Here is a 13,369-nt window from a genome sequence, read left to right as displayed (position 1 = left end):
CTAAAGAATACTCGGTGGTTTCTTCAATTTTTCTGGCCCCCTGGAAAAGTTACAGGCCCTAAAATCATCCCGGGTTCGAGTGCAAAAGCAGCCCCTGTCAACGCTACTGCATAGGTTCGGAATGGCCCGTTTCGGTGAGTCCGATTCGGTGAGTCCGATCCCTATTTAGTGATTTTTTAATTTTTTTTTTAATTATTTGGTACCGTAGTCTAATTATCATTACCATTTTAGGGTTAACAGTTAGGGGTTAGGGATAGGGGTTAGAGGTTAGGAACTCACCAATCAGACTCACCAAATCGGACTCACCGAATCGGACTCACCGAATAGTAGCAGACCCGCATAAGTTATAGTTAACTGGGCAACCTGAAGTAAAATAGGGAATTCTATATCGTTTGGGAATCTAATGGTATGTAGGCTATATTGGCCGATTTGTAGAGTCACCATGTTTTTGTCTTCAAATAGGAGAACGTGTTTTGATTCCATTTTAGATAAGTTTAAATCAGATTGATTGATAGGCTACATTTTGGGATAAAATTTATCAAGAGCCAACCAAGTGGGCTCTTATTTTTAATGATGTTGCCTTAAATGTTTCTCAAATCATGGGTTTGTGAATTTGGATCAAAAACATCAGACTTTGGCTAAAAGTTTTTAAGACCTTTGCCTGCAGTAGCGTAGCCAGGAATTTTAAAAGGGGTGGGGGGTTGATGACCGGCGGGCAAAGCCCGCCGGTGTGTTTGACAAAGACGACATCCAGCGGCGGGGGTCTGGGGGACCTCCCCCAGAAAATTTTGAAAAATTACTTTGAATTTGGTGCATTCTGAGAGCATTATCAACAAAAATGTGGGTATAAATATTCCTGTAAAATGGTGCTGTCCGGTGGCATAGCAAAAGGATAAGATCGTGTTTTCTTGGGCATTTTTTGGTAATAAGTCTCTATGCTTTCTTGTTGCTAATTCCTGGCTGAGATATTTGAATGTTTGGTATTGGCAAAACTCGCTCTTTTAATGCAGTTTCGTTTAAAATTAGGCAAACTTTTTTTTAGAGACATAAAGACTGAAAACATCATTCTCAATATCGTGACGTCACACGCGTGCCAAAGGGGGGGTTGTAACCTCCAACCCCCCCCCCTCTTGGCTACGCCACTGATTTGCCTACTACAGCAATACAAAAAGCTATGGAGTTTAACTTAAAAAAAGCCTAAAAGATCGACGTTTGTCACAAACGCGTCAAAATCGTTCCGATTAAAGTTTATAAACAATCTTTACACTGCGGGTCTACATACGAAATAACAAACCGTTAAATGTTTTTTGTTGTTTCGACAAAACGTTGACCCAAGAGTGGTGATATAGCCTAGGCCTACTGATATTTTCTCTATAAGGAACTGGAAGTTGGAAATACGGACGTACCGTGCGTAAATCAGACTTAGCCTAAATTTCCTAATATCTTAGATTTTCTCTTAACATTTGGCAAGTATCTAGCCCTAGCCTATTGTAAAATATGGTCAAGTACGGCCTGGCCAGGAGGAGGCCTGGAAGGGCAATCGCATCCCAAAAATTTTATCTAACCCCCAAAGAAATATGCTTTAATGCTATTACAACGTCTTAATATTGTTCATAACATTAATCCTTTAAAATGCTGGGATTCTATGCAGAATTGCGTAAAAATAAACTAGCCTAATCAAGTTTGCCAAAAAGTGCTCCAGGTGAGGCTCGAACTCACAACCTCCGCATTACTCCGTAACTGTTTATAAGTACGGCGCGCTAACCGATTGCGCCACTGGAGCTGGCGCGCCAAACTTCATAAAAAAGAATATTTGAAATGCACAACTTGTTTGTCGCTATTTCGTTTCATTCATAGGCTATGGCTATGACGAACACCCCAGGCGCGGATCTATGAGGGGACCCAAGGGGCCCAGGCCTCCACGAAGTTTTGTGAAAAATTGTTGAATGGTTTGATATGCTTCTAAACAGCTGATATTAGTCCCACAGCGGACGTCCCACAACAACTTATCCCGGGAGGGGGGGGGGAATTATTTTTTGTTATTATTAACACGTTCACTGCCGACAACTAGATATCTAGTGACATTATGAGGCAATTTGACGGCACATGACGTCATAATGCCCCAAAAGGGCTTGATGTGTTGCCAATCTAGGTCCCTGGTGGGTTGCTTTAATTTTAAACCCCAAAAAAAATATTTTTACCCCAGATCTCGATTTGATCCCCTTCAAATTCTTGAAATCAAATATAAATAAAAAAGCCAATCAAGTGTGAAATACATCAAATCCAGCAGTCGATTTTCGATTTCGAGGTCCAAGTCCAACTCAGTAAGTCAGTAATCTGTATGTTAGACTGAGACATTCCTGGACTATAAGCTACCCAGTATGTTTAGTCAAATGAAGTGCATAGATCAATGCAGGTAGGTTATGATGTAGCAAGGTTATTGAATAATTATATTATTTTGCTAAGGTTCAGGCTAATTTAATTATTTAGGGTCAGTAGACTACTACTGTACTGTACAATCTACCTGTACCCTATCTAGCTGCCAGCAAGAAAGTATTTTTTTTTTATGAAGATAGGTATGATTTTTTTTATAGGTAAGATTTTTTTTATAGGTATGATGACATTGTTTGTTTTCTATTGAAACAGGTTTTACTAAGTCACTTTGAAACTTTCAATTAAACCATTTTTCAATCAAATTTTTAAATAATATTTCAATAAAATACACCATTGGTTGATTGAACAAACTGACAATATGGGTATATCAAATGCCTTGGAGTTGCTACTGAATGAAGAAAGTGACATGGAGTATGAAAGTGGGGACAAATCATCCTATATACCAGGTAAGTTAAAAAAAACTGAAGCACTTATTTTTTTTTAAAGTTAGGTTTTTAGTCTAAGTTCTGATTCTGCTGTTGTTGGTTGAAAAATGTATAAAAATAGTCCGAAATCAATGCAAACAACAAATAAAATGCCAAAATTATTTGAAACTCCATGATTAACACAAATTTTTAACATCAATAGATGGGGTCATAAGAGAAGAAAGAGCGGAGCAGGAAATCGAGGTATTGCATGCAATGGAGATTGATGATGAGGAAGACACACCAACAAATTTAACAACCAGCATACCAAACTCGACCTTCAATGCATCAACCCCAATCACCAGCTTGGTTATTTTTCGCCACTGTATTCAATTGCATTTTTTGTAGGCAGTGAATCAACTTGCTTGTAGGCTATGACTTGATTCATATTTTATGTTTCATGTCCTATTGCATTTTGTAAAGAATGACATTGCTTTTCAGTCTTGTCTATTTAGGATAAAAAGCATTGTTTCAAAATAAACTATACATTACGTAATTTGTTATTGTACTGTATTAGGTAATTTATGTTCATAGTAAGCTTGCTGATTACCTCTTGTTTTGTCAGTTGCAATTTAATTTAAAACTGAGGACAACAGGGAATGCTTTCATTCATTATCTGTGAAGGTGAAAACAGTATAGTTTTCAAGACATTTGCTTGACATGAGTTTAGTACCTTCATTTTGGTCTCTTTATTTTTTTATTACATTCACCAGGCGTTCCAACCATTTTGCTCCTAAACTTTACTTTTTTATGCAGTATCTATGAAGTCAGTTTGCATAGGATCTCATTTCAATTTGTCAATTGAAACATGTCCAATGATTCATGTGCAGTTACCAGTTGCTTACTGCAACCAGAAGAAAATCTCTTGTTTCACTTGATACTTACTTAATTTCAGTTTGGTTAGGGTTTATTTTTAGCCTAAGCTAAAAACCAAAGCATTTTAGCTTAGGCTAAAAACCAAAGTATTTTAGCTTAGGCTAAAAATTTATGTCTTATTTTACTAATGTGGACGTTTGTCAACTACTAGTTGATTTTATTTGATGTGTCAAATAAATTTTATCCAATGTTTAACTTTGGGTGCTTTTTAGTTTTGAATAGTTAGCCTAGGCTATTCAATATAAAAGTTGTTACATCAAAACAAAATTCTTCACATTCAGATGCTGTAACACAAAACATTTCAAGGATGTTTCAGATCAACAAACTATTTTCCAAAGTTCTGGTTAGAAGTTTGTTTGAAAATAAGTATGTATTGTTTTGCACAGCCTAACAGACCGAGTTCAATTTCAGTACCCTACCCTAGTAGGCCTAATCAGCCAGCATAAATTGTCGGTTCTACATTGCTTCAACGTCGGAACCATGTAGAAAAAGAAACTTTTGCTGACTGGGAAGTTGAAACTAAGAAACTTTGAGATGAGCGCTTTGATATATTTCAAGCACCCAGTTAGCCTAACAGTTCATTTTTACATTGATTCAACATTATGAATACGTTGAATTAGCCTATCGGTTCTTTACATTGATTTCACGTCTGAATACATTGATTCAATGAAAAATAAAGTGATTTGCTGACTGGCGCGGCGCGATTGAAACTGCAATAATATTTTTGCTGATTGTCCGCAACATTGATTTGCACCGAAACTCCAAAGTGTATTTCTGTGTTTTGGCAACACATTTTTTCGTTACCATGGGAACAAATGCAAAAGGGGATTTCCAAAAAAAAGCTCAAAACGCCGGCAGTCAAAGTGTTAAGGTTCTTCTTCGTCGTATGAGCTGTTCTTCCGGACTATATGTTTGGGCATGATGTCATCAGCCACTCGACAGTCTCGTCATCCAAGGCCTTCAGTCCAAGCGTTCCGTGTGGTGATTGGTGGATTGGGCAGTCATGGACGACATGACCTACTGTCTGGTCTGTGGCGCCACACTCGCATCCCGGTGAGGGAGCCAGGCCCCATCTGCACATGTCTGAACGAAAGCGACCGACGCCGGTTCGTAGGCGGTTAAGCCGGACCCACGCAAGTCTTGCGAGGGACATTCCCGGAGGGTGGGGATCGACGTCGGGTAGGAAATCACGGAGTCGGGAGGTATTGTTTTATAGTTTTTAGTCTTCATCATAATTTCAATCAATACCGTAGGCCAGGGGTTCTTAACCAGGGGTAAATTTACCCCTTGGGGGTAAATTTCACCTACCAAGGGGGTAAATTTACTGAATCATAAATTAAAGCAAACTTCATTTTTTTAGTTATTAAAAAACTGGTAGTGTTGCACTCGATTTTGATTCAAAATTTATGCTTAATGTAAGTTTTCGTCTTTTTCTTTTATCTCCACGCAAGTAGATGACCAGTTTCATTTCAGCAGCGTATGTAGGCTATGCCACATTTTTACTGTACACAACCTAACTATTGCCAAGGTAAATCCATACAAAAAAGGATGTTTTGCATTTCTTCGCATGGTTGACTGGACATGATGACATCACAAGATGCCACCAAAACGGTGGGGGTAAATTTTACTTTTTTCATTCGGCAAGGGGTAAACGAGACAAAAAAGGTTAAGAACCCCTGCCGTAGGCTATATGTCTGCAAACATACAAATATCCAATTGGTCATGGACATTGCATACCGGTACAGGGTTTTAAACCAGATTTCCAAGTTTACTTTGCATGCTTACCAATTTTTATTCCAGCAAAATTTATTGATGAACATGGCTGTTTTGATGTCTATTTTATAGCATATCGTATATGCAGGCCCGTAACTAGCTTGGAGCACCAGGGGGGGCAAAAAGTATTCCAGAGGGGGCCCAACTTTTACCTTCCGTATCATGTACGAAAACGACGTTTGTACACAATGTGGTGTATCTACGCAAAAACATTAATCGTAATACAGCGTTTACATTAGCATAGATTATTATCATAGAAACAGCAGCGTAAACTGGCATTTACATACTGTAGCGCAGTTATAATGACGACAGCATAGAAATTGAGAAACAAAATCATTTTTAAAACATCCGGTCAGGATCCGACCATCAACTAGCAATAAAATGGTTAAAAATTGGCATAGAAACCGCAGTGAAATAAAAATTTATGATTTTGTAGTTGACTCTTTTGTTAGTTAATCCTTTCATGAACTTTGAGTTTGTTTTAGTTTATTTGCATTTTCCTCTAATGCGCTGTATAAATCACACAAAATATACATAGAAAATAGGCGTTCAACTATGATCAAATAGGGCTGCAGCCGCTGCACCTGTCACTCATCGTTTTGTAAATAATTGTACAATGTGTAACCTACCGTACATTGCACCTCTTTTTCTCTAGTGCAGAATCAACAATCATCTCTTCAAGATCAATCTTTTAAGGATAATATTGAGAATGTATTTCGCACCATCAGTGAAATATATCCTTGCCATAGATAGGTTAGGTCCTACCTTAACAGAAGGCGTTGGTAGATTTCACTGGGTCTATAACAAAAACGTCCAGGTCTATTTTCTCGGTCATTTTCTTTTGAAACCCCAACAGAACCAAGTTTGCCTGTCTCGTCTGGAACATAGACCTGCGTGTAGGGTTGTCTATCTGAGATAAGACCGAGAAGCCACTCTCACAAACCGCACTACTGGACCCAAATGATGCCATAGTAGCAGCAAGTTTATATACATTCGGGAATGCCAGTCGTTGATTGTACAGTTCTTTCAGTAGGCTAATATATTGGAATTTTGCAACTTCCACACGGTCATGTAGGAACTGTTTTGCGACTTGCAATTCTACCTCTGCTGGAATATCTATCTTCAGTTGCGTATATGGGCCTAGTGGAATGAGCGATTTACGGTCCAAGCAGTTTTTATGTTTTCTTGAAAAGGCACGAACAGATGAGTAAAACCATAAATTGTCAGTAAATTTGAGTTTCTACTTCCATTCCTACAGCAACTAGTAGGCTAGGCTAACTCTTCCATCACCAGGAAATCACAAATCAGTAAGGCGTGTATTTGGCAGTCAACTTTCTGCACTGTATTCTGGAGACTGATCGACTATCACACTGCTTAGCTCAGTTGGAAACTGGTGTACTCTGGATCTAACCAACAATAAATCTCGAGTCTGTCTAACACAACATTCGACCACACCATTAAACACACAATGTTTACAATTAAACAACACAAGAACATCGGGTATAAAACTGAAAAGTCAGCGAACAAAGCTAATTAACATCATTTCTTTCCAGGGGGGGCCAACATTTTTGTAGAGGGGCTTCGCCCCCCTGCGCCCCCCCTAGTTACGGCCTGCGTATATGTCGTAGTATCATTGTTCACAGTGGCGTAGCCAAGAGGGGGGGGGGTTACAACCCCCCTTTGGCACGCGTGTGACGTCATGACATTGAGAATGATGCTTTCAGTCTCTATGTCTCTAAAACAAAGTTTGCGTAATTCTATGGATATGGATGATATATGGATGGTCTATCGACTGTGTTAAGCAAAACCAAGGCAGGCTGTTACATAGGTAATACACTTGTCAATCATCTCATGTTTGCTGATGCTATTTGTTGTATTTCTCCAAGTGTACATGGTCTGCAGAGTATCTTGAATGTGTGTGAAGATTATGCGCTTTTTAACTGCAAAAAGTCATTTGCTATATGTACTTCCAAACCAATCACTTAAAGTTAAATTTGAATCCAATTGTACGGCTCAATGGAAGTGAGATCAAATTCGTAGACAGTGTCAAATATTTGGGTGTTTTTCTTGACACAGCAATATGTGACGACAAAGATATAAATCGACAAGTGCGATCAATCTACTGTTCTGCCAACAAATTAAAATCAAAATTTTACAAGTGCTCCAGTGATATTAAAAATGTTCTATTCCGTTCATATTGTACTCCAATGTATGCATGTCATCTGTGGGAAAATTATCATCAACGTGACATTAATCGCCTGCGTGTTGCCTTCAATAATGCATTTAGAATTATACACAATTTGCCTAAACACTATAGCGTACGTGAACATCAAGTCTTGTGCAACATTATAACATTTGATGCATTACTTCGGAAATATGTTTTTTCTTTTGTTGGAAGATGTGAAGTTTCGTCTAACTCTATTGTTGCCTCCTTGATGAGGTCCGACTGCCACCGTAAGTCCAATTACCGTCTTCAGTAAAATAATTCTATGTATGCTATTATTTAGTTTTGATGGCTGCCATGTCATCTGATTGTTTTTATCGTTCTGAATACTTTCAGTTCTTTTAACTTGTAACACTACCGTCAGTGCCGGTCTTAGGTTTTTTCGGGCCCTGTGCTGAATATGCTTTTGCGGGCCCCAATGACAATAATCCAATTCAGTGGCGTAGCTAGGTACTTTGAAAGGGGAGGGGCGGCGGTGGCGGCGTGATCGGCAAAGACGACAACCAGCGGCGGGGGGTCTGGGGGGCCTCCCCCAGAAAATTTTGAAAAATTACTTTGAATTTGGGACATTCTGAGAGCATGTTCAACAAAAATTTAGGTATGAATATTACTGTGAAATGGTGCTGTCCGGTGGCATAGCAAAAGGATAAGATCATGCTTTCTTTGGCATTTTTCGGAAATAAAGCTATGTCTCTACAGTATGTTGAGTCTGGATGCAACCTATTTCGTCCCCTGAAATCATGTAACAAAATTAAATTTCGACTTATTTCGTCCCCTGAAAAGATCGAGAAATTTTGAAATGTTTGCGGCAACTCCAATCAGCGATTTCGGCTATGTCGTTTTTTTTTTCTCGATCTTTTCAGGGCACGAAATATTTAGGCGACGAAATAGGTGAATTCGTTGAGTCTCTATGTTTTCTTGTTGCGAATTCCTTTGCTGAATTCACTTGTTCAATTTTTCCTTTGAAAATGACAAAATTACTGCATTTTCTGAGTAAATTGCGGGCCCCCTAATTTGCGGGCCCTGTGCGATCGCACGGTTTGCACATCCCAAAGACCGGCACTGCTACCGTACCATTGTCTGTAAACTTGTAACAGTTGATAGCATATTTAGTGAGATTTTGTGCATTTGCAGTTTGTGTATTATTCGTTGTTTTGGATATAGACAGCTTTGTCTGATGCAAATAAATATTATTATTATCTAAACGAAACTGCATTAAAAGAGCGAGTTTTGCCAATACCAAACATTCAAACATCTCATCCTGGAATTAGCAACAAGAAAACATAGAGACTTAGCTTTATTACCGAAAAAATGCCGAAGAAAACATGATCTTATCCTTTTGCTATGCCACCGGACAGCACCATTTTAAAGGAATATTTATACCCATATTTTTGTTGAAAATGCTCTCAGAATGCACCAAATTGAACGTAATTTTTCAAATTTTTTTGGGGGAGGTCCCCCAGACCCCCCGCGGCCTGGCTACGCCACTGATTGTTCATATCTGTTTTATCTTTTTTTTACGTAGCCTACGTTTTAATTTATTTTTAAATTTTCTAGGCCCCCCCAAAAAAAACTCCTAGATCCGCGCCTGGAACAGCCTTTGTTGTTTGTTCTTACTTCAGTTTGTTTTCATTTCTGATCATCACAACGAAAAAAAAACAGTATATGATTAACATAGCAGATAAGGTCCAGAAAAAGGTAGAAGCGACAAAACGCGAACGTTATAGCGTGCATGACAATCAGTCTAAAAAATGGCAAGGTCGCAACACCTTAGCAATGACATTAGCCTACCGCTCAAAAAATTGTGCAGCTTCTTTTCCTATTGTAAAACTAAAATGTGTCTACTCTAACATAGCCTGCCCTACCTGCAGTCAGGGTCGCCGAGAGAATAATTTTGGCCCTGTGATTACTTGACTGAATTTATTTATCCTTGGACTGGGAAAGCGTTGGCAGTTAATTTCGCATACTTGTAGACTAGGCTTTGAATCACTGACGCAGGCCCGGTCACCGAGTGGAGTTTTCGATTGTTGCCTGAAAATTATTCCATCCATTGGGTGCCGCTGAATAGAGAGCAGTCTTTAACGTGCGTTGCTAAAGCGCACATCCCGAGAGTCGAACCAGTGCGGTTTGATCTTTGTTCCAGAAGTCAAGCGCTAACCAACTAAGCTACCGGGGTGGACGATGTGGGAAGGAGAAATCCGGGCATCCAAACAAAAAAATTTGAAAAAGATGGGAATTTTATCTCAATTAAAAAAAAAATTGGGCACGTCAAATTAAGTAATTCAAGTAAATAAAAATGTTTCACACAAGTTTTTATAAAATTGGAATAATGTAAATTACTAAAAAAGTCAAACCTGTTGCGAAAGTTTTTATCAAATTAGAATGTGAATTATCAGAAAAGTCAAACCTGTTTAGAAAATGGTATTTTTTGCGAAAGCCTAACCCTTTAGGCCTATCTAAAAACCTGATAAAGGCAATCTACTGTAGCCTATAATTCCAATACAGTAGTAGAGGATAGCCTATAGGCTACGGGCCTTTAGAAACAGATTCCTCTCTAAATATAGAAATAACGACACTTTGCATGACCAAACCAAGACAGAATTTGTATTTCTAGACCTTGTTGAGCCTGACTCTGTAAGCTACGACTCGGAGTTTTCCCATCATGTTTTATCATCATCTTAAACTTTCACTACGGTATTGTAGCTGCTGCAAACAGTTCAGCTTCACAAAGAGATCGGTTTTGCTGAAGGCCTGATATATGTTGATTGATTCAAAGCAGATGTTTTCCCGAGAGAGCTTTTGCCTACTGTGCGCAGATAACTTACGTAGCGTTAAGGTATAGCTTAGACAAAAAACGATAGGAAAATGGTTGATTTATTTCTTCAAACATTTTTTACCAGGAAATGGAGAATTCATCGGAGAGCATGCATGGTTTCAAAACTCAGCGTAATGCTTTGAGCGATAGTTGACTGACTTACGATAGTTACACAAAATTCATCAAATTTACATAAAGCATGGCATACATGACAAAGTTTACTGTGAATGGTCGTAGACTGGAGTCATTCAGAAAATTAATTTTAAAAAGAAACTGTATTATAGGCTTGTACCTTAGTCAATCAGGTAGCCTAATAAAGCTCACCACTGCCGTTCGCCAGTAAAAGAACTCGGAAAACAGATAAAAATTCAACTGGAAATGACGCATTGCAATGTTTCTCAGGCAAACACATAATTACAACCGTCGATGCTTCACCAGTGGAAGATGAACTGTACGAGATGCATATAAGTTAGATTGCAAACATATTTGATCCAATTAAAATCCTTTGCAATTTCCATCACAGATCAGTTGGGCATTTATCGCAAAAAATCTTTACTGTATTAAACGACAAACCGTGAGGTACGGTATTAAAAACAATATTTACAAAAGCTGGGAGTTGAAAATCATTGATTTGATGCTGATTTTTACGCAATTAGCAAGATGCAAGACAATGCATGAACAACATCAGCCAGCTGAGCTGCATTGCAATTGGTTAGTGCTACTTTATTTGAATAACTTTTTTTTCCATGACGAAGCAATCCCTGTATGATTTCATATCCACTTTCATCGTAGCAAAGTCGAACAACTTTAACTTGACGTGGCCTGCTGAAACGTGGGTTGTCGCAAGGACAAAAAAACATACAAATTGCATCATAAACTGAATGCTCGTAGTCCACACTGCAACAAAGGTAACCTATCAATGAAAGCAAGATAGCTCAAATCAAGAACCGCCAGATAAAAAAAAAGCACCTTTGACTGTTTTAAAGTCTGAACAAGGGAACATGTTACATTAACAACACACATACGTAGTTATAATAAAAATTGTAAAATGTATTATTTGCTGCACCGATGATTTTAATAAAAAAACAAATTTGCCATAACCTACTTCTTGCCGCCGTAAGCTATTGGGCCGGCATGAGATGCATATGATTGTTACATAATAATTTCTGGCGGAGAGTTTTAAGACAATGGAACAATTGCGTTGTTTTCCGTTAGTTTGATGTCAGTATATAATGGCAAAAGCGATTTGAATGTAATTGCTTCTTCACCATAACAGCGCCACAATATTAAGATTACTTGCCAAAAAGTAACTTTACTGCAGTTGGTTACATGACACAATCCCCTTCATACGAGATAACGCCGCGGTAACACCAAAGCCGATTAAAAAGTCAGACTGCCGTCAGTCGAACACACAACACACTGTACAAAAATCAGTTGAGATTCTTTTATGAGTTGAGCACACTGGAAGTCAATAAAGTATAAATCGTTACAGCACAATGATGTACTTTTTAGTGGCTTATCCTTTATTGTTAATGTACATTTAGCTGATCTCTTTACTGGTTTCTAGATAGATAATGTTTTTGAAGTCAAAACAACCATGATCTCGTTCGGCAAACGTTCAATTCAGGGCAAAACTCGCAGCAAGCCAGCAAGTATTCAGTGTTTAAATACCACTAACCAGAGATTCTATAAATACAGAAGATAGACGTGTAAAAGTGCGCGTCACATATTTTATTAATCGCATGCACATGAGAATTACGAAGTCTGTGTAATAAAGATCAAATAACAAGAAAATAGAAGTAGGCTACTAGCCTAAAGCACTGTTCTTCAGCACTCGATTAGTGAAACCGTTGGTTAAGCAAAAATAGCGCATAATACTACATAGTACATATAGAACATGGTTATTTAGTGCCAAATATGAAGATATACCACCCATTTGGTTGCAACATTACCAAATAAAAGACAAATATCTTTTGCAAATAAATGGGTAAAATTTTCGATTATATATAAACCTAAAAAAATTTGATCGCACGTAACAAGATCAGAACAACCATAAAAAACTAATGACAAAGTGTGAAAGTCTCAGTGTCAGCAATCACAACTATTCGCCAATACATGTGAGCAATATGAAAATTAATCAATAATCAAATATAAAAAACTTGTTCTGTTTCTATGTTGCCTGCTGACATCGCGCAAACACACAGCAAAAGCCAATCCGTTAACAAAGCTGCATAATTTTCGCATAAAATTTGGGAAAACATTTTCTTTCTCTTCTCTATAGCCACTTTTCTATTCAGGCTAAAACCATGTTCACATTCGTTTTGTAAAATTTTCCGGAAAAACCGCCATTCCAGACGTAGATCCAGTGTCTTCCCAAGATGATCGTAAGATTCCCATCTGCCATCCATCATCCTATAAACATAAACCCAATCGCACACAATTATTTTTTTGTTCCTGGTATCCACTTAAGTCTAATAATGCCTTAGTTAAAATAGCTAGACAAAACGGAAAGAAACCAGTCTTCGTGTTCACCTTCAAGCTAATATTAAAGTATGTTGCTAAGAAAGCAGCTACGTGCTTTAGATGGATGCCGAAGCGAGACCCTTTTGAGGGTCCGTCACCCACAATCGCACTGATGAATCAGGTTTATAACAACATAATATGTAGCAGCCTGCTTTTCAAGTTCAAAATTGCATAGTCGCTTTGCCGGTAGAACACGTTTGATGTCCAACTTCAAATATTTTTCACATCCATTTATAATTAACACAGGTGGAGTTCTGAAATGTCATGCACGATTGCACGACCTTCGGAAGACAAACTTTG

The 13,369-nt window shown here is 38.2% G+C and overlaps 1 protein-coding gene and 1 non-coding gene across 4 annotated transcripts in view; both read right to left on the bottom strand.

The window, feature by feature from the left end:
* Nucleotides 1-1,694: 1,694 nt before the first annotated feature.
* On the bottom strand, nt 1,695-1,783 carry Trnai-uau (transfer RNA isoleucine (anticodon UAU)). The gene is given in 2 exon segments: nt 1,695-1,730; nt 1,746-1,783. It is a non-coding gene; the product is annotated as a tRNA-Ile (tRNA).
* An 8,804-nt stretch (nt 1,784-10,587) lies between these two features.
* The window catches only part of LOC145777450 (myc box-dependent-interacting protein 1-like), a 35,655-nt gene continuing 32,873 nt past the window's right edge, over nt 10,588-13,369 (bottom strand). For all 3 annotated transcript variants that reach the window (XM_082588823.1, XM_082588824.1, XM_082588822.1), the window contains one exon: nt 10,588-12,958. In XM_082588823.1, the coding sequence (XP_082444949.1) occupies nt 12,857-12,958 (102 nt within the window). In that variant the 3' untranslated portion in view covers nt 10,588-12,856. The remainder of the gene's footprint in view (nt 12,959-13,369) is intronic.

Source organism: Aplidium turbinatum, chromosome 9 (assembly GCF_918807975.1).
Source record: "Aplidium turbinatum chromosome 9, kaAplTurb1.1, whole genome shotgun sequence".
Classification (NCBI taxonomy): Eukaryota; Metazoa; Chordata; class Ascidiacea; order Aplousobranchia; family Polyclinidae; genus Aplidium; species Aplidium turbinatum.
The sequence above is the reverse complement of the archived record's forward strand: the minus strand, read 5'-3'. Positions and strand labels throughout refer to the sequence as shown.